The 22,357-nt window shown below is 41.1% G+C and overlaps 2 protein-coding genes across 2 annotated transcripts; one reads left to right on the forward strand and one right to left on the reverse strand.

Annotated features, from left to right (window-relative positions):
- Window positions 1-628: 628 nt before the first annotated feature.
- cst7 (cystatin f) lies at window positions 629-3,345 on the forward strand. Its single transcript, NM_001140892.2, is given in 5 exon segments — window positions 629-710; window positions 1,897-2,060; window positions 2,232-2,354; window positions 2,576-2,781; window positions 3,158-3,345. Coding segments are annotated over 4 exon segments (432 nt in total). The 5' UTR covers window positions 629-670; the 3' UTR covers window positions 2,681-2,781; window positions 3,158-3,345.
- Window positions 3,346-4,014: 669 nt separating this feature from the next.
- On the reverse strand, window positions 4,015-14,422 carry apmap (adipocyte plasma membrane-associated protein-like). Its single transcript, XM_014154067.3, has 9 exons — window positions 14,125-14,422; window positions 11,639-11,755; window positions 10,667-10,782; window positions 9,586-9,678; window positions 9,066-9,185; window positions 8,615-8,789; window positions 8,251-8,385; window positions 6,921-7,113; window positions 4,015-5,088 (listed from the first exon to the last, which is right to left on the reverse strand). The coding sequence occupies exons 1-9, from the start codon at window positions 14,214-14,216 to the stop codon at window positions 4,879-4,881; spliced, it is 1,251 nt and encodes a 416-aa protein (XP_014009542.1). The 5' UTR covers window positions 14,217-14,422; the 3' UTR covers window positions 4,015-4,878.
- Between the last annotated feature and the right edge of the window lie 7,935 nt (window positions 14,423-22,357).

Genomic DNA, 22,357 nt, shown 5'->3' on the forward strand with positions numbered 1-22,357 from the left:
ATAGGAGTACCCCACTCTTACCAAACTCTAGAAACATGATTTTCAGAACGTTATGTGCTAGCTGGGTCATTTCAGATTAAAGTCTCCTACTGGACTGTTGGTAGTACTTCTGTGGCTTTCAGTTCAACTAACACAGGAAGTGATGTCAACCAACCCAGGCTCTGCCTTTCTGCTGTCTTCATAATGATGCTATCACACAGGACTCTGTTGAAAGGCAGCTTTAAACCAATTTAAAGCCAATTCAAAATTGCTTGTGGTCCTTTCCCACTGGGTATACACGGGTTGAATCAACGTTGTTTCCACGTCATTTCAATGAAATTCTGTTGAACCAACATGGAATAGACGTTGAATTGACATCTGTGCCCAGGGGGTTTCTTCTCTTATGTACTTACTGTACGCACCACCTTTCCAAGTAAGCACAATTAATTAAAAGAATGTTCTGTTGCAAAAAGATTAGAGAATGTCAATCAAAAGATAATGAAATAATCCAACTATCTTGTTCAGTTTTCACTATTGACTGTACCTACTAGTTCTAATTGGTTGAGGTCATGTCCTGTGGGGGGGGGCTATGGTAAGTTTTGCTAGGCTGCAATGTGTGGTGAAAGTGTTGCCTTACAGGAAGTAAAATAAACAGAACAGTGTTGAGAAAGCTCCAACAGGTATTGGCAACATGCTTCTGCTCTTCTCTGGCTTGTGCCTGTGCTCAATTGGTAAGCTCTTTTAATTAACACGATGAAATTGTGAGTGTTCAATTGAAGTTGGAGGTTTTGCGTGTCATGTTTGTGAAGCCAATTGGTTGTCTTGGTTTTCTGAGGATCTGAGAATTTTGTCAACTTCTTCAGTGTAACACTTTTGATTACTTTACCATAACATAACTACACCAATATCTGTTATTACAAAACATTTAAATAATGAATTGCCTCTTTGATCAGTAGCAATGCATGACAGTTAGTGATCATTCTTATGCAATATAATAGATTTACATCCTGCTTGATTTCTGTAATCGTGTTAGGGTTAGGCCCTTATGGCTTGGCTTCAGTTTGTTTATGAGGAGTCAGATTTCTCTGCTCATGTTGACTGACTATTTATCAGTATGAGAAAAATATATTGTGTGTCACTTGTCTTCAGTTCTGACTTTCAGTAGTAGCACAGTCTAATGTGTGTGTGTGTGTGTGTGTGTGTGTGTGTGTGTGTGTGTGGTGTGTGTGTGTGTGTGTGTGTGTGTGTGTGTGTGTGTGTGTGTGTGTGTGTGTGTGTGTGTGTGTGTGTGTGTGTGTGTGTGTGTGTGTGTGTGTGTGTGTGTGTGTGTACGCGCGCGTGTGTGTGTGTCTCGCGCAAAGACTGTGAAAATGCAGTGTAGATAGGCATGCCAACACCACGTAGATGAGTTACAACCAACAAAAAAACAAGTAGGCCTACATAAATGAAAACAATAACACGTCAGGTACAGTACATGTCCACTGCCCAAGCCAACACCAAACAAAGGATACCTTGTTTATTTTTATTTTTCATTAGTATTACTCTTTTTTTAGTATTAGTTCTTAGGGTCAAGAATTACCTGTCTCATGTTACTAATTATATTGCCTTTCGGTATGCTGATTGTTGGCCTGTTTACTTATGTTTTGCTTATTTAAAAAACATTTTTTTGTTTATTATGTTTTGTTTTTCAGGCTAATTATTCAACTTTTTTGGGGGGTGGGGCAGGGGGGAAATTGTATATTTATTTTGTTGTGATTTTGTTGTGATCTAAAAGCATTAAATACAAAAATGTAATATGTATAAAAATGATTTACTGTTTGTAGGAGTGTAAAACCTGTAGTACTGTAAACAGACTGTTACCCTAATTTAACAAACATTTGTGAATGGTGTTGAGTAAGCGCTTTTATTTGTTTCCAGTCAGTTGCCAAAGGTATACGTCTGTGCCTGGCTCTCCCTATAACATCAGCACGGATAACAAAGGGGTACTAAAGGCAGTGCTTCACGGGGCCTATTCATTTAACAACCAGACCAATGATGCTTTTCTCTTCAAGCCATCTGCAATCGAGAAAGCAGAAAGACAGGTATGGGGGGCAGACAATAACTTTGACCTTCATGCTGAACTTATTTGTCTAAAAACCTGTTAGTGATCATATATAAAATGTGTGGCATATGGTATGGTTCACAATATACTGTAGTTGGACTTCACCAGCGAGGCATTAACGTCTTCAGTTCAACATAGCTTTCTGTTACAGCTTGTAAAGGGGTTCAAATACATTCTGAAAGTAGACCTCTCACGGACTGTGTGCCGCAAAAAGGGGCACAGAGACGCAGACCTGACCAACTGCAAGTTCCAACCAGATGGTTTGTTACAGCAGGTATTGTACAGTACACACTCTGTTTTTAGTGCAGAATTAACAAAAGTTGGAAGAACAGCAGTGTGGATTGAATTTAAATATGATACAGTATGTCAAAGTTGTATGTATAGCAATTGGGTAAAGACCGGCACTCATTTTGGCTGACAAGTGGAAAGGATCATGGCTAAAAGTCATAACATTGTAGATTATTATTTTTAATAGAGGGCATGTTTGTCTTTCAGACCTTCCACTGTGACTTTGAGGTTTGGACTATGCCTTGGCTCCACTTCATGAAGACTACCTATTTTCTTTGCAGTCCATCTGACCGACCTTCCACTTCTTCATGAAACCCAATCCTTCCTCGTTTCAATATTCTGAGGAAATTACTAAGCTGTTTCCTTCTTAACATGGTCATATAACGGTGTATATTAAAATAGTTCACTATTTTACAACTTGATGTTAGATGATTCCTCACCCTGAAAGTAGTCTACGGGCCAGGAGAAACTGCCATCCATGGTTCAGTTTCCTTTAAACAGCCACTACAAACTTCAGATAATTTTATCCACTACAAGATAACAATCAATGGAAGTGATGGGGTCATGTGAGCAGGTTTTTTGTTGTTGTTGAAATGGACAAATCACCTTTAAGTAACATCAGAACAAATATGGAGTTGATTTGAATTTGGACATTAAAAAACTTCCATCACTTCCATTGATTGTTAGCTTGGGGTTGGTTAAGGTTATCTGAAGTTTGTAGTGGCTGTTTAAAGAAAACGGAACCATGGATTACAGTTTCTCTTGGCCCATAGACTACTTTCAGGGTGAGGAACCATCTAACATCAATTTGTAAAATAGTGAACTACTCCTTTAACGTATAGTCAAACAATGGCAATTTCCATGTCTTGGGTAGCTATATGATTTTCAGGCCTTTCAAGTCTAACTTACACAGCTACAACAACCGAAAGGCACCTAACCTTGTATTTTATCCTATAATAAAATGGTAGACCGCTTTGACCCTTGCAAATCATATACCGAACTATAAATAATCACGTTTTGGCCTGAGTTAGGGTCTGCACAGACTCTAATCAACAAGCTCTGATAAAAAAAACTGAACCTTGTGAACAAGGACTTGACAACCAAGCACGATTATATAAGCCCATGTAAACATAAACCTTCTACAGAGTCCATCTGAAGGCTTGTTCCACCGGGCCTGTTTAACAGCTAGGGTTATCATTCTTCCTCAGCACTCAGTGACCTGAACACTGATCTCGTGTCTAATAGTCTGTGATACACCTTCATTATTCAAAGGCTCTTATGAAACTAGTGCAGCAGCATCTGATCTTGAGGAGCGAGTAGAGAGCAGAAGAGGCTGACAACTGTAGCAGCGGGTGGCTCTTGGGGTCGGCACTCTCATCTCAGCACCCTCTTTGATGCAGCGCTCTGAGCACCCTCTTTTAATGAGCTTCACTGGCTCTGAGGCAGGGGAGAGTTTCAATCTGCTCTCATGTAGATGTCTACTGTACATTGCTGAGGCATACACCGACACTGGTTTCTCTCATTTAAGATATGTAGTCGGTCAGTAGCATGCTAATCTTTTATGGCAGTAGTATGTAAACACTGGTAAGTAGCTAAACAAACTGTAGAAATGTGGCACCATGTTTTTCATTTTAGACAAAAGCCAGTTTTAAAACATTACTGTTTTAATTCAAAGGAAACTCAGCTGAAGGCCAGCAGCATTCAACATCAAGCAAAACATTTACAGTACGTAAGGTAGTTGACAGTGCAATACACAAAAGCAGATGAAAATGTATCACAACGAGGGGAAATGATTCATACTTATTTTGGATTCTTTTTGCATCACCTTTATTGTGATGAACAAGATCTCGGATTTCTAAATATACACAACAAAATAAATCAGTTCAAAGTGGCACTCCTAAAATAATACTGATTCGGTGTGTATTTCAACTGATAAAATTAAGTCTTTGAAATTCTCCAAGTACAATAATAACATTGTCAGTTATATTTAAGGGTGAGATGAGAGCTTAGTGCAAAAATGAAATTAAAAGTTCAGATACGGAATGGTATAAACAAACAAAACTTAGAACAAATTTGGCACAGTTCAACAACCCAAAACACAGACCTGAAAAACAATGTACTTACAACATGGGGATTTTTGGGCAAACTATTTGGCCCAAAGACTGTTTGGTTAAATAAAAAACATTCCTTGAGAAACTACTGAGATGCACTGTCAACAGAAATTAAAGGGTTAATAGTTAATTGTAGGCTGATAAGACTAGAAAGGAAGGATATGCATCCCAGTCAAATGTGCCTTAATAGTGCAGATACTTAATGAAGACTAGTCCATTTTTTCCTGAAGCTGGTGAAAAGCAATGCAAATGCAGCACATCAAGCATTAAGCCATTCTTTTCAATTCTGATGTATTTGCTGTTATTGGAAAACAGACTAGGTAGTGAGGTGTTAGGTAGGCAGACAGCAGTCTCATATATGGATTTTGTCTGAGAAAGTGGTTGTGCTCAGCTCTCAGCTCACACCTTGCTGAGATCCAGCTTGCAGAGGTAAGGGGAGCGGAAAGAGCCTAAGTAGAGGTGGCCGTCGTGCTCGTGTGCCTCACTGACGTAGGCCGCCACCATGCCGTGGGGGTCATGGAAGCTACGCACGCACGTCCCGCTCTCCTGCAGCTCTATCACCAGGCTGTAGCGAGGCACAAACTTCATCAGCATGTCTTGGCTGAAGAGCTGCAGGGAGAGGGAGGGAGGAAGAAAGGAGGGAGGGATAAGTCATAGCACCAAAACACGACTGAAGTAGACGACATCACACAAAGAAACAGTCTAACAAACTGGTTTCATGGTCACAATGAATGAGGTGTGTGTGTATCCCTTCAATATTTGTTAGGCAGGTTTCCAGCTGGCAAGATCCTACAGTGGCTTGCGAAAGTATTCACCCCCTTGGCATTTAAAAAAAAAGATTTTTGGGGGGTTTGTATCATTTAATTTACACAACATGCCTACCACTTTAAAGATGCTAAATATTTTTTATTGTGAAACAAACAAGACAAAAAAACAAAAAATTGACAAGAAAACTTAAGCATGCATAACTATTCACCCCCCCAAAGTCAATACTTTGTAGAGCCACCTTTTGCAGAAATTACAGCTGCAAGTCTCTTGAGGTATGTCTCTATCAGCTTGGCACATCTAGCCACTGGGATTTTTTCCCATTCTTCAAGGCAAAACTGCTCCAGCTCCTTCAAGTTGGATGGGTTCTCTGGAAGACTGAAACAGGTTTCCATCAAGAATTTCCTTGTATTTTTAGCACCATCATTCCTTAGATTCTGACCAGTTTCCTAGTCCCTGCAGATGAAAAACATCCCCACAGCATGATGCTGCCACCACCATGCTTCACTTTGGGGATTGATTTCTCGGGGTGATGAGAGGTGTTGGGTTTGCGCCAGACATAGCATTTTCCTTGATGGTCAAAAAGCTCAATTTTAGTCTCATCTGACCAGAGTACCTTCTTCCATATGTTTGGGGAGTCTCCCACATGCCTTTTGGCAAACACCAAACATGTTTTCTTATTTTTTTCTTTAAGCAATGGCTTTTTTCTGGCCAGTTCCATAAAGCCAAGCTCTGTGGAGTGTACGGCTTAAAGTAGTCCTATGGACAGATACTCCAATCTCCGCTATGAAGCTTTGCAGCTCCTTCAGGGTTATCTTTGGTCTCTTTGTTGCCTCTCTGATTAATGCCCTCCTTACCTGGTCCGTGAGTTTTGGTGGGCAGCCCTCTCTTGGCAGGTTTGTTGTGGTGCCATATTCTTTCAATTTTTTAATAATGGATTTAAATGGTGCTCTGTGGCATGTTCAAAGTTTCGTATATATAAAAAAAAATTATAACCCAACCCTGATCTGTACTTCTCCACAACTTTGTCCCTGACCTGTTTGGAGAGCTCCTTGGTCTTCATGGTGTCAGTTGCTTGTGGTGCCCCTTGCTTAGTGGTGTTGCAGACTCTGGGGCCTTTCAGAACAGGTGTATATATACACACTGAGATCATGTGACAGATCATGTGACACAAAGTCCACCTGTGTGCAATCTAACTAATGATGTGACTTCTGAAGGTAATTGGTTGCACCAGATCTTATTTAGGGGCTTCATAGCAAAGGGGGTGAATACATATGCACGCACCACTTTTCTGTTTTTAATTATATATATTTTTTGAAACAAGTCATTTGTTTAATTTCACTTCACAAATTTGAACTATTTTGTGTATGTGCATTACATGAAATCCAAATAAAAATCTATTTAAAATTACAGGCTGTAATGCAACAAAGTAGGAAAAACACCAAGGGGGATAAATACTTTTGCAAGGCGCTGTAAACCCTTGTATGCAAAAACACCCCCCCCCAAAAAATCAGACTAACAGGAATGAATACCAGACTCATAGTCACAGTAAATTGGACATGCAAATTGTTCTCCCTGTAGTATATATTTTTTTAACTTCCATGTAAATGAACAAAGCTATTGGTTTTATATAATATAACACCATATATCCCATCACGTCTTGTCACATCATCTACCTTAAAGATGAGCTTCTTGATCCAGGGCTTCTGGGACAGGAAGTCCAGCATGGAGAAGCCAGGGTTGGGCCGCACCGCTGACATGGCCACCCAGTACCCTCCAGAAGAGCTGCGACGGATGTTGTCAGGGAAACCAGGCAGGTTGTCAACAAACGTGTCCATTCCTCCTTTATTTAGACCTGACACATGGACCCTAGGAGGGACACAGACACACAGTCAATTGAATGGAAATTCAGGAGATGAGGGAAAGAAAGTCCATTGCCTCATGCTTACAGTATGTGTGCCAGACAGAGGTATTATGGGAAACAATTCAAAACATTTGACAATTTTTATATAAACATTGTCAAATGTTTTGAATTGTTTCCCATAATACCTCTGTCTGGCACACATACTGTAAGCATGAGGCAATGGACTTTCTTTAAAAAAAAATATATATATATTTTTTTTTAAACTCTTGTAAGAACAGTCTTCACAATACTTTGAAGTCCGTGTTATGGAAAGACCACCCAGATTCTGAGTTTTCAGCAGCACCAGGGTATTTGTCTCAGCAAACTGTCTGCATTGATAAAGCAAAAGGAAAATGTATGACTTATGACTATTATAAACTAGTTATGGGAGGGAGGAAAGAATCTACTTGCTGGGAAAACCGGAAAGAACATTTAAAATAAATACAAAATTATGCCCCGTTTTTCAAGGAATCAATTTACTGATTTCCATTCTGCAGTCAGCAAATAGAAAACGTCCCCAAACAGTCTGTATTACCATACAGGCTGAAATGAACAAAGAATTAACACCTCCCTCCCACTCATTCCCCCTCACCCCGAAAACAAATTCAGCAGGAAGGAGCTGCCTCCCCATTTCTCCCCCCTCTACCCACACTAGCATTACTACTAGAGAAAGGACAAGCTAATTTTGTCTTTCTACTCAGGCAGCTTGGTGAAGGGGCTCTTTTACCAAGGCAACAGTCTGCTTGCATCATTTATCACGGTGAGGCTTGGGAGAATTGACTGTGTTCCTTGCAGGTTTTAAAAAGTGTGATATTACAAAGGCGAAATATACCCATGAAATCTTGTTACAGTGGAAGGAAAATAATGAAAACCAGAGAAGAATAAAAAACCTTGTGGCCGCACTTTGAGCACGTTCAAAAAGCGGCCACCACAACAACTTAGCATCTGATGAAACATGAGATCATTCCAAAGGAGGAAGAGAGAGCGATACCCGGGGGGGGGGGGGGGGGGGGGGGGGGGATCCCCTGTGGGTAGCATTTCTTCACTCAGTGAATTAGTTAAATAAGGCTGGTCGTGTTGTTCAGGAGGATCAACTACAGTACCTGCGAATCCTAGCCATGGTAGTCTCAGTCACCAGCACAGACTCCTCATCAGGGAAAAGCTGGATCCCATTGGCAAAACGAAGGTTCTCCATCAACACAGTTACCTCCTTGGTCTCTGTGTCGTACTCTAACACACTGAAAGACAGACAGACGGTTACATATGGACAGCTTTTCTCAGACTTCAGGTTGTTGTCTTTATAAACTGTTCCTTTTCTTAAAAATGAAAAAGGTTCCCACATTATGTATGAACACACATGCTTAAGGCCCTACACTGATCTAAAATCTATATTAACTATCAATAGAAACAAGACCTTGCTATTAGAATGTGCTCAAAGCTCTCCCTAAAGTATGTGGCAACAGTTACCGTCCATCTGCTGTGGCCTCCATGATGAGATGAAGGTAGTCTCTGCGCTGCCACCTGCTGCTAGAGTCTGTGAAGTACACTTTCCTCCCATCCTGTGTTACATCCAGGTCATTGACGAAGGAGAGCCTCCGGCCCCCAACCATCTGCCCAGCCGACACCAGGTTGGTCACCTCACCTTTACAATGAGTCAGGGAGTGAGAGTTACATCACTAAAATGGCTTGCATAATACCACACTTTTATTTGGAAGATATTATATGCAACAAAATTGATTATACTGAGTAAAAGCTGAAATTGTTGGGAAATTCAAAAACAAATATTTAATTCCACGCCAAAAAAAAAAAAAAAAAAATAACCGGTCTATGTCACATTACCGATATGAAAATCTATCCTGTAAAAGAAATAGAGCCATTGCTATGTAGAAGCTTGCCCTTGGCTGTGTGTGCTGCTGACCTGTGACAGGGTTGACCTCGAACAGCCCCAGGTAGGCATCAGCTACAAACAGGGTGCCGTTAGGACCCACTCTGATACCCAGGGGTCGTCCACAGCTAGGCTCCTGCTCACGAGATCCATCTAAAACATACCACATCCCAGTGGATATGAGGTATCTGAAGGAATTCCTTATTTATTGGGTGCTATTTACTATTTCAAATCATTTTCAACAGGCTAATCTGATTAATATAAGCAATTACTAGACTTCGAGCTTGGCCTTTTCTTGACATGTCCTTTCAGTTTTGAGCCACACTGCTAGGCCTGTTGTGCATTAAGCCATCCTTGTTGTGCAAGTATAAAAACAATCTATGAAAGGCATGAGTGAAATGCAACTGCTAAGAGTTGCTTATGATTGAACTGTTGGGTCATTTATGTCTAAATCATGTCATGTTGAGACAACATTGTGAAATTAAAGCTTGTGAAATCAGGTCTAACGCAATGAGCGAGGAATCAATCACAGCTCTTGTCCTTGCTCCCTTACCACACGGTGGCTTGCCAAGTCTGGCTATAACAGTGATGCTCTTGCCTTCAATCTTCACTATCTTCCCGTCAGCCGTACCTGTGTAAATCACATCTAGAGAAGGAGATTGACAATAACAATTAGCATTTACAAACTGAGAAAACGTCAGGGCAATATGTTGGACACGGTTCACCATTATGACCTCAGAAAAGCAAAACAGTTGCAGAGGAACGCTAGTCAAGCACAAGTCATGTGTCATCACCGTGCTTCAACACCTGCATCGCTTGCTGTTTGGGGTTTTAGGCTGGGTTTCTGTACAGCACTTTGAGATATCAGCTGATGTAAGAAGGGCTATAGAAATACATTTGATTTGATCTCAAATATCTGTCTGTCACTAAGAAATCAAATAAAATGTAATTGGTCACATACACATGTTTAGCAGATGTTATTGAAGGTGTAGCGAAATGCTTATGTTTCTAGCTCCAACAGTGCAGTAATATCTAACAATACACACAAATCTAAGTAAAGGAATTAAGAATATATAAATATATGGACGAGCAATTACAGAGCGGCATAGACTAAGATACAGTAGAATAGTATAGAATACAGTATATACATATGAGATGAGTAATGCCAAATATATAAACATTATTAAAGTGACTAGTGTTCCATTATTAAAGTGGCCAGTGATAAGACCATACAGTGAGGGAAAAAAAGTATTTGATCCCCTGCTGATTTTGTACGTTTGCCCACTGACAAAGAAATGATCAGTCTATAATTTTAATGGTAGGTTTATTTGAACAGTGAGAGACAGAATAACAACAAACAAATCCAGAACAACACATGTCAAAAATGTTATAAATTGATTTGCATTTTAATGAGGGAAATAAGTATTTGACCCCCTCTCATTTGGAAAACCTAAACATCTGCTATTATTGGTCAACAGCGTGTCTGCAATCCAGACTGCATTGCCCTATTACCTTTGCTATATCAGCTGCTGTTACTGTGGCCACACCATACATTACACAAGCCCAAACAAACTGGGTGAAGGACATTGTCATGTGGCGAGACTCCAGCTGGAATGTTTTACTCCCATACTGACCTCCGAAGTTGGCAATGGACTCTGGGCCAACAAGCTGGTCCTCAAACAGCCGCTGTGCCTCCCTCAGCTTAAAGTTGGGCTCGTAACACCCAGACATAAGGGGAGGCTCATTGAGGCTAAAAAACAAAAAAAAACAAGAGAAAACAAATTAGGAAACAGAATCAGTATGAGTCACTGATCAACACCCTTGCCCTAGACTAGCCTGTACCCTGAAGCCTAGTGCTGTGGAGAAAAGGGAGAGAGGAAATCCTTGGCCCCAAGACCTCAGAATGAATTAACTGTGGATGCAGAATTTAGAAATGAATTCTAATGAGGACAGGGAGTCACATGCTATTTGTTTTGAGGGGCAGACACTGGTGACAAATGAGATCAGCCACTGTGCATGTTGGGGCAGCAAATCACTCAATCTAATAGCATCAGTAGAGAACGCAGTATGGAGAAATACAGCTATGCAGTTGTGGAGAGATCAGGGTTGTGGCAGTGGAGTGGACAAGGGGGATTCTGAACTGACCGGAGGCGTCTAAAAGGAAATCGCACCCGTGCATTCAGATTATGAGCAGAGTGCCTTATCAATCATGTTTGGCTAAGCATTTTGTATTTGCATCAGAACATTAGGCCTACATGATGAATTCTATTGCTTAGGGACGATTGAAACCATTCTACACATACTAACGTTATATACTACTACATAATGTATATTATACAAGTAGTATACGCCTAGTCATTCAGTGGCGTAACATCTGTGAGAGGGACTTGTGTTAGAAATGTACAGAACAGTTTCCACAAAACTATTTCTAAAAGTTGAAAAGTAAGCAGAAATGTTGACTATGCAGACTGACTAAAGTATTTTGCAGTAAAGCTGATTAGTCTAAACATTCCTTGATGTCAATACATTTCTGAGCTATTAGAGTTAACATGATTCTAAAGACCAGGAGAAAAAAAAGAGAAGGATTTAAATTCTTGACATCTCACCTGAGCAGCTCAGGGTGAATAGGAGACTCGAGCAGAAAAAAGACTACAAGCAATGGAAGGATCAGGCATCCTCCCAGGGTCACCAGGGTCACACGGAATACCTTTCCACTGTAGGTACTGGGAAAAACAAAACATAGATAAATGAATGCCGCCCGGACACTTTTCTATAGAGCTGAGGGATGAGGCTGAGGAAATGTAACCTCTCAAATTCATAGAGAACTCTAGATGCAAGGACTGACATCCACATGATAAATATTAGGAAGCTTTACAGTACCAGTCAAAAGTTTGGGCACACCTACTCATTCAATGGTTTTCTTTATTTTTTACTAATTTTCTAAATTGTAGAATAATAGTGGAGACATCAAAACAACGAAATAACACATATGGAATCATGTAGTTACCAAAAAATAAATAAAAAAATAAATAAAAAAGAGTGTTAAACAAATCTAAATATTTTAGATTCTTCAAAAAGTAGCCACCCTTTGCCTTGACAGCTTTGCACACTTGGCATTCTCTCAACCAGCTTCACCTGGAATGCTTTTCCAACAGTCTTAAAGGCGTTCCCACATATGCTGAGCACTTGTTGGCTGCTTTTCCTTCACTCTGCGGTCCAACTCACCCCAAACCATCTCAATTGGGTTGAGGTCGGGTGATTGTGGAGGCCAGGTCATCTGATGCAGCACTCTCCATCTTGGTCAAATATCCCTTACACAGCCTGGAGGTGTGTTTTGGGTCATAGTCCTGTTAAAAAACAAATGATAGTCCCACTAAGCACATCCCAGATGAGATGGCGTATCGCTGCAGAATGCTGTGGTAGCAATGCTGGTTAAGTGTGCCTTGAATTCTAAATAAATCACTGACAGTGTCACCAGCAAAGCACCCCCATACCATCACACCTCCTCTTCCATGCTTCACGGTGGGAACCACACATGCGGAGATCATCTGTTCACCTACTCTGCGTCTCACAAAGACACAGCGTTTGGAACCAAAAATCTCAAATTTGGACTCAGACAAAAGGATAGATTTCCACCGGTCTAATGTCCATTGCTCGTGTTTCTTGGCCCAAGCAAGTCTCTTCTCCTTATTGGTGTCCTTTAGTATGTGTTTCTTTGCAGCAATTTGACCATGAAGGCCTGATTCAAGCAGTCTCCTCTGAATGTTGAGATGTGTCTGTTACTTGAACTCTGTGAAGCATTTATTTGGGCTGCAATTTCTGAGGCTAGTAACTCTAATGAACGTATCCTCTGTAGCAGAGGTACCTCGGTCTTACTTTCGAGTGGCGATCCTCATGAGAGCCAGTTTCATCATAGCGCTTGATGGTTTTTGCGACGGCACTTAAAGAAATTGTAAAAGTTCTTGATATTTTCCGGATTGACTGACCTTCATGTCTTAGAGTAATGATGGACTGTGGTTTCTCTTTGCTTATTTGAGCTGTTCTTACCATAATATGGACTTGGTCTTTTACCAAATAGGGCTATCTTCTGTTTACCACCCCTACCTTGTCACAACACAACTGATTGGTTCAAATGCATTAAGAAGGAAAGAAATACCACAAATTAACTTTTAACAAGGCACACCTGGTATTTGAAATGCATTCCAGGTGACTACCTCATGAAGCTGGTTGAGAGAATGCCAAGAGTGTGCAAAGCTGTCATCAATGCAAAGGGAGGCTACTTTGACGAATCTCAATTATAAATTACATTTGGATTTGTTTAACACTTTTTTGGTTACTACATGATTTCATGTGTTATTTCATAGTTGATGTCGTCACTATTATTTTATTCTACAATGTAGAAAATAGCAAAAATAAAGAAAAACCCTGGAATGAGTAGGTGTGTCCAAACTTTTGACTGGTAGTCTACATAGTTTATGTTCTTGTTGTTTGTAAACAATGGAGTAGGCTGTGTTGTGTAGGCTGTAGTAGGCTGTGTTGTGTTGCTGTGTTAAGTTCCTGAAGCATAGGCCTAAATTACATTCTTCAAGAATCAATGGGTATTTTGAACAGATTCCCAGATCTCAAACTGTAGTTTTAATAATATCAATGTTATTGGGTGTTTGAAGAGATCCATGAGGTCAGCTCAGGTCAACAGTGGATGACGCAGTACACAAACATACACACAGAATGCAAATGCATATTTATTTTTTCTCCAGAGAGAATGCATCTATGACAAACCTGAATAAGCCTTATCGTCACTCAGCGCATGCTGGCCAATGCTCTCTCCACTGACTGGTTTGGTTCATACCATACACGCATAATGCAAAGTAATTAATCCACTGTTACCTGTCAGTGAGTGGAAAACTGACCTAGATATGGATTGTGTTTACCTCTGCATCTGTCATCAGCTAGCAAGTGGAAATGCGAATCATGCACTCTGAAACACAGTGGTTGACTGCATCTGTGCGTGAGGCAATACATACACCATAACAAGGAAAGCAGTATCTGATGTTAATATGAATACTGTATTATTTAGAATAGGTTAGTTTACCTGGTGCCCTTGTATTGGGGTTCCTGTAATTCGTCTGTGATAATCTGTGGTCTGTTCAGCCTCCTGAACCGCAGTCCCTCTGGCTCATTCATACTGAAATGAGACTTCTACTATCACTCTATCCAAATGAGGTTTCAGGTAAGCAGCTTGCTACATGAGAAGGTTGATAATTCGATTGCTTGTAAAGACAGATACATGCAGGACATCGTAATGATAGCTACAGTATTCAACGACGAGCTTTCCCGGCCGTGGACAGTTTTTACGCAATACGCATTTTTTTATTCTACGTCAGACGACAGGTGCAGTCGCTAATCATTGATATTCAACGCCACCTGCTGTTGTGGAGTGTGCGCTACAGACCCTTTTTAAAAGGTCATATCGAAGACGGAAGAGGAAGCGAGACATCCCACTCCCTCATCGTTTCTATTTAAATGGAAGACCAGACCCTGCTGCTATCGCATTGGAGTCTATGGAGAGCCACCCCCTTTTTCTCAAATGGTTAACCACCTGAGTTAATGATCTTAATTTAGTCACCGTCTTTGGTTATATGATCTGAGGAAGGTCAGAATTGGTCCAAGGAGAACACAGGGATAAGCGTGGTCTATAGAGTACCACAGTATGAGTCATAATACCCCAAAAACCAAGCATTCAAATAAGGAAATTGTTCCAATCGTTTTCCATAATTTATTTTTCCCATATGGGATTTTAGAAACACTTAAAATAATGGCTGTGTTTTGTGTAAGCTTACCCTGGCCTAACGTTTTGACAACTGTGTAAATCTCTCTAAGACAAGGTAACTTTTATCAATATATTCGTCTGTATTTTTTTTTACATGCCAATTAGCTGCTAATGTGGCTATCATAAATAACTACCAATATCATAATGATCTGGACGAGACTGCTGAATCGAGGAAAAGGTAAGAATCTCTGGATGAACTACAGTACCTAATGTTAGCAAAATTTTGTAATTAATAAATTGGCTACATTTTTTAAATGGATAATTCTGTGAACTGTCTTGTGCAAGTTTTAAATTGAGTGGATGCTATCGAAATTCTACTTCACCTACACAATTTAAATGAATGAATATCATGATAAGTAAATTAGATACCAGACTAAGGTTTTTCTAATATTCACAAGACTTGTTTTGTATTTTTGTGATGATTTTCTCAAAATATAACCAGGTAGTGAGTGCATGACCAAAAATACAAGTTACTGAGTTACAGTTCATTTAAGGAAATCAGCCAATTGAAATAAACGCATTAAGCCCTAATGGATTTCACATGACTGGGAATACAGATATGCGCCTGTTGGTCACAGATACCTTTTTAAAAAAAAGGTAGAGGTGTGGATCAGAAAACCAGTCCGTATCTGGTGTGACCACCATTTGCTTCATGCACCGCAACACATCTCCTCCGCATAGAGTTGATCAGGCAGTTGATTGTGGCCTGTGGAATGTTGTCCCACTCTTCTTCAATGGCTGTGCGAAGTTTCTGGATATTGGCAGGAACTGGAACACGCCGTACACTGCGATCCAGAGCATCCCAAACATGCTCAATGGCTGACATGTCTGGTGAGTATGCAGGCCATGGAAAAACTGGGCCATTTTCAGCTTCCAGGAATTGTGTAAAGATCCTTACGACATGGGGCCATGCATTATCATGCTGAAACATGAGGCGGCGGATGAATGGCACGACAATGGGCCTCAGGATCTCGTCACGGTGTCTCTGTGCGTTCAAATTGCCATCGATAAAATGCAATTGTGTTCGTTGTCCGTAGTTTATGGCTGCCCATACCATAACCCCACCGCCACCATGGGGCATTCTGTTCACAACGTTGACATCAGCAAACCATTCGTACACACGACGCCATACACGCTGTCTGACATCTGCCCCGTGCAGTTAAAACCAGGATTCATCCATGACTAGCACACTTCTTCAGCGTGCCAGTGGCCATCGAAGGTGAGCATTTGCCCACTGGCTCCATCACCGCTTGGTATGGAAACTGCTTGGCATCCGACTGCAAGATGCTACAGAGGGTAGTGAACAAGGCCCAGTACATCAATGGGGCCAAACTCCCAACTACCACTCACTACTGCACATTTTCTTGGTACTGAAACTCCTTGTATATTGCCTCGTTATTGTTTTATTGTGCTACTATTTCCTTTTTTATTCAGCAAATATTTCTCTTACTTTTTAACTCTGCATTGTTGGAAATGGGCTCGTAAGTAAGCATTTCACTGTAAAGTGTACACCTGTTGTATTCGGCCAAGCAGTCAAATGCACTTGGTATTGACCCCTGGTAACTGAGGTACTTGCTCATTAAGGTCTGGTTTCCCAGACAGGGATTAAGCCATGTCCTGGACCTAAAAGCAAATTTAATGGAAATTCTACATAGAACATGCTTTTTAGTCTGGACTACTTCTGGGGGGGGACTTTTTAAAAATTATGTTACTTAGATTGATGCATGGGTGGGGGGGATACTAAGCTAACATATGGAATTGTTTTATTCAGCAATTTGATTTAGAATTTTAGGACCCATTTAGGTCTCCCCCAAAAATCTAAAAAGTATTTAGTAAAATACTGAATTTGGTCTTTACTATTATAGAAATGCTTTGAATAACACATTCATAAATGGCAAAAAATACAGTCACAAAATATATCATAAGGAATAAGGTTTTGAAGTGTCTGTCCTACATCTAGGAGATATAAGAAAGCTCAGGAAATAAACTCTGAAAAAAAGAAACGTCCTCTCACTGTCAACTGCGTTTATTTTCAGCAATCTTAACACGTGTAAATATTTGTATGAACATAACAAGATTCAACAACTGAGACATAAACTGAACAAGTTCCACAGGCATGTGACTAACAGAAATTGAATAATGTGTCCCTGAACAAAGGGGGAGTCAAAATCAAAAGTAACAGTCAGTATCTGTTGGCCACCAGCTGCATTAAGTACTGCAGTGCATCTCCTCCTCATGGACTGCACCAGATTTGCCAGTTCTTGCTGTGCGATGTTACCCCACTCTTCCACCAAGTTCCCGGACATTTCTGGGGGGAATGGCCCTAGCCCTCACCCTCCGATCCAACAGGTCCCAGACGTGCTCAATGAGATTGAGATCCAGGCTCTTCACTGGCCATGGCAGAACACTGACATTCCTGTCTTGCATAAAATCATGCACGGAACAAGCAGTATGGCTGGTGGCAGTGTCATGCTGGAGGGTCATGTCAGGATGAGCCTGCAGGAAGGGTACCACATCAGGGAGTAGGATGTCTTCCCTGTAACGCACAGCGTTGAGATTGCCTGCAATGACAACAAGCTCAGTCCGATGATGCTGTGACACACCGCTCCAGACCATGACGGACCCTCCAACTCCAAATCGATCCCGCTCCAGAGTACAGGTCTCGGTGTAACGCTCATTCCTTCGACAATAAACGCGAATCCGACCATCACCCCTGGTGAGACAAAACTGCGGCTCGTCAGTGAAGAGCACTTTTTGCCAATCTTGTCTTGTCCAGCGACGGTGGGTTTGTGCCCATAGGCGACTTTGTTGCCGGTGATGTCTGGTGAGGACCTGCCTTACAACAGGCCTACAAGCCCTCAGTCCAGCCTCTCTCAGCCTATTGCGGACAGTCTGAGCACTGATGGAGGGATTGTGCGTTACTGGTGTAACTCGGGCAGTTGTTGTTGCCATCCTGTACCTGTCCCGCAGGTGTGATGTTCGGATGTACCGATCCTGTGCAGGTGTTGTTACACGTGGTCTGCCACTGTGAGGACGATCAGCTGTCCGTCTTGTCTCCCTGTAGTGCTGTCTTAGGCATCTCACAGTACGTACATTGCAATTTATTGCTCTGGCCACATCTGCAGTCCTCATGCCTCCTTACAGCATGCCTAAGGCACGTTCACGCAGAGCAGGGACCCTGGGCATCTTTCTTTTTGTGTTTTTCAGAGTCAGTAGAAAGGCCTTTTTAGTGTCCTAAGTTTTCAAAACTGTGACCTTAATTGCCTACCGTCTGTAAGCTGTTAGTGTCTTAACGACCGTTCCACAGGTGCATGTTCATTAATTGTTTATGGTTCATTGAACAAGCATGGGAAACAATGTTTAAACCCTTTACAATTATTTAGATTTTTACGAATTATCTTTGAAAGACAGGGTCCTGAAAAAGGGACGTTTCTTTTTTTGCTGAGTTAAGATGCCGACGATGATGCACCACACTGGACAGAGCGAGCCTATTCCTATCTGAAAGGGGACTGCTGCCATATACCGGGCTGGAGTGAGAGTACAGGTAGGTGTGTGTAGATCTGGCTGGCATTTATTTACATATCACCAAGTATGGGTATCTCCTCCTCTTTATCGGAGTGGATTCGGATCCAACATTTACTACAGGGGTTCCCAAACCTTTTCACTCGGGCCCCCCTGTCAGTGCACGTCTATTTCTATGGGTACTAGCACTGTTCATGTTCACACCCCTCTTGATGGTGGAGAGCATTTTGCAGGATATTTCCTGCAATTCTACACATGTTGTCATGGTGTGCAAAGACAATTTTCACAATTAAAGCAAATTGTCTTGCAATTCTTTACATTTTGCCATGTCTAATGTGTATTCATGTGATATTTGAGTGACCAAAAAAATTACAACAATATCTGTAGGCTAGAAAACCTAAATAAATAAATATTAGCTGACATGGGCTAGTTGATCTGGACATTTCTGATAAGTTATAAATACCTCTCTAAGGTATGCAACGACTAACATGACATGACAAGATGATGCACTTCCACATTTCGAAATTGCACCTTGTGCATTCTACTATTACAACTATAAATCAAGAGTAAGTTTAAAGCTGAGTTCCACGGATTTACTGGACCTTTCCTCCCGAAGCTTCTGCCACAGATTATTTAATTATATTGAATAGATATTTAGTGGCCGCTCTAACAATGAAAATAAATGTCTTAAAAAATGGAAGGCAGTCGGAAGGAAGTAATATCAGGTGGGACCGTTCTAGCCAATGAGAGGGCTACACGCGTATGAACAACAGGCACAACTCCGACATAAAGTGTTTTTTCTCAAAGTTTACAGTGATGTCACGTGTCCTAGTTATAGCGGTACTCGCATAACAACCTAAGCATTACGAAACTTATATTCGATCAAATAAGCCACACGTAGCAAATAAGGCATTACATTTTTTTGTTAACCAAATTCGACACTCTCATTGACCTCCATACAAAAACGAATCGCTTGATGAGCGCAAGAAACGCCACCTGCTGGAGAAGAAGATTTTGGGGCCAGGTACTCAATTCAGAGATGTTAGAACAAGGAGAAGATAGGAATCCCATTGGGCAAGGAATTGAGGAACGTATAACGCCTCACCCAGCACTCTGTCGACCAATCACGTTCACGTTATCATGCTGCGTTACACGTTTCCAAAATAAAATCGTCACGCAATCCCGCCACAAAGTCAGTGAATGAGTCGAGAAACCTGCCTATTTTCATCGAAAGTACGTAATGTCACGATTCAAAAGCTATAACAGAGAACCAGTTAATTATTTTATATCTAGGAAATTATTTGTAATGTTGCAGTTCTTGTTGACAAAAGTAATGCTAATGTTGAGTTTTTGAGCTAGCTCCCGATTGACTCCCATTTACTCCACGAATGAGAGCTCTCCTTGTGCCAGAATAGCCCAGAATGAACCGCGCGGTCCATTGACGAGGCATGGGTAACGCACACAATAGGTTCAATACGATTCAAATAGAGTGTTCCATCTCCTCAAAAGTATCTCTGCCAGTTATCCCTCTCGCTTCGCCTTTTCCTCTCTGCTTCTGCGCATTTGCGGAAATCTCTACTTATGCAGTCTACTCATAGAGCGTCAATCAATCAAATGTATTTATAAAGCCATTTTTTACATCAGCAGATGACACAAAGTGCTTAAACAGAAACCCAGCCTAAAACCCCAAACAGCAACCAATGCAGATGTAGAAGATTTAAAGAACAGGCTACTCTGGCGAATGATGGTTGTTAAATAAAGTTAGATCAAAGCTGAATCAATGTCTGCAAGATCACATTATGATAGTATTGTACATATACCCGTATATGATAGCATAGTATAACACTAGTGTAAGAGGCAAAAAACAGCACTTTATATTTTATGACAGGGGTTCTTAAACTTTTTCAGCCTGGACCGGTATGAGAAATGTTGTGTTTTCCTGGGGCCCAAGCTTAGGAAAATATGCAACTATACATAAATATGTGTACATTTCATTGCCCTTATGCCTAAAACAAATGCAATATACAGTTGTGGCCAAAGGTTTTGAGAATGACACAAATATTAATATTCACAGAATGTTAGGAAGAGTGATTAGATGAATTGCAATTAATTGCAAAGTCCCTCTTTGCCATGCAAATGAACTGAATCCCCCCAAAACATTTCCACTGCATTTCAGCCCTGCCACAAACGGACCAGCTGACATCATGTCAGTGATTCTCTCATTAACGCAGGTGTGAGTGTTGACGAGGACAAGGCTGGAGATCACTCTGTCATGCTGACTGAGCTCAAATAACAGACTGGAAGCTTCAAAAGGAGGGTGGTGCTTGGAATCATTGTTCTCCCTCTGTCAACCATGGTTACCTGCAAGGAAACACGTGCCGTCATCATTGCTTTGCACAAAAAGGGCTTCACAAGCAAGGATATTGCTGGCAGTAAGATTGCACCTAAATCAACCATTTATCGAATCATCAAGAACTTCAAGGAGAGCGGTTCAATTGTTGTGAAGAAGGCTTCAGGGCGCCCAAGAAAGTCCAACAAGCGCCAGGACCGTCTCCTAAAGTTGATTCAGCTGTGGGATCGGGGCACCACCAGTACAGAGCTTGCTCAGGAATGGCAGCAGGCATGTGTGAGTGCATCTGCACGCACAGTGAGGCAAAGACTTGGAGGATGGCCTGGTGTCAAGAAGGGCAGCAAAGAAGCCACTTCTCTCCAGGAAAAACATCAGGGACAGACTGGTATTCTGCAAAAGGTACAGGGATTGGACTGCTGAAGACTGTAGTAGTCATTTTCTCTGATGAATCCCCTTTCCGATTGTTTGGGGCATCCGGAAAAAAGCTTGTCCGGAGAAGACAAGGTGAGCGCTACCATCAGTCCTGTGTCATGCCAACAGTAAAGCATCCTGAGACCATTCATGTGTGGGGTTGCTTCTCAGCCAAGGGAGTGAGCTCACTCACAATTTTGCCTAAGAACACAGCCATGAATAAAGAATGGTACCAACACATCCTCCGAGAGCAACTTCTCCCAACCATCCAGGAACAGTTTGGTGACGAAGCATGCCTTTTCCAGCATGATGGAGCACCTTGCCATAAGGCAAAAGTGATAACTAAGTGGCTTGGGGAATCAAACATTGATATCTTGGGTCCATGGCCAGGAAACTCATCAGACCTTAATCCCATTGAGAACTTGTGGTCAATCCTCAAGAGGCGGGTGGACAAACAAAAACCCACAAATTCTGACAAACTCCAAGCATTGATTATGCAAGAATGGGCTGCCATCAGTCAGGATGTGGCCCAGAAGTTAATTGACAGCATGCCAGGGCGGATTGCAGAGGTCTTGAAAAAGAAGGGTCAACACCGCAAATATTGACTCTTTGCATCAACTTCATGTAATTGTCAATAAAAGCCTTTGACACGTATGAAATGCTTGTAATTATACTTCAGTGTTCCATAGTAACATCTGACAAAAATATCTAAAGATACTGAAGCAGCAAACATTGTGGAAATTAATATTTGTGTCATTCTCAAAACTTTTGGCCACAACTGTAGACAAAAACAAATAACAATGAAATTAAATATCCATATAAATTTCTATTAATGTTTATTTTCCCCAATTAAAACACTTAACATATCTGTCTAGGTTGTAACTGTTGCTGTTAAAATACAAATCATTTTCATTCTGAACTGGAATAAACGGATTGATCACATCACACAGATGAATAACAGAACACACACACAGGCTTTTTGATAGTGCAACCCTAAGTAACAGTACAGATGAAAAATGATCAGGCCTACTGTAGAAATTATTGTTGAAAGAAAGTCTAGGTTGAAAGTGTTGCTGTTAAAATACAATACATCTTTTTTATTCTGAACTGGAATAAACTGATTGATCACATCACACAGACACAGTCCTTTTCTGGTCTATATCTGTGTGATGTGATCAATCAGTTTATTCCAGTTCAGAATAAAAAAGATGT

This window comes from Salmo salar, chromosome 18 (assembly GCF_965601325.2).
Source record: "Salmo salar chromosome 18, fSalSal1, whole genome shotgun sequence".
Classification (NCBI taxonomy): domain Eukaryota; kingdom Metazoa; phylum Chordata; class Actinopteri; order Salmoniformes; family Salmonidae; genus Salmo; species Salmo salar.

Coding starts and splice junctions, on each gene's coding strand:
- apmap (XM_014154067.3), bottom strand. CDS start 14,216: ATGAATGAGCCAGAGGGACTGCGGTTCAGGAGGCTGAACAGACCACAG. Junction 11,756..14,124: donor CCCCAATACAAGGGCACCAG/GTAAACTAACCT, acceptor TGTTTTTCCCAG/TACCTACAGTGGAAAGGTAT. Junction 8,386..8,614: donor GAGGCCACAGCAGATGGACG/GTAACTGTTGCC, acceptor TCTGTCTTTCAG/TGTGTTAGAGTACGACACAG.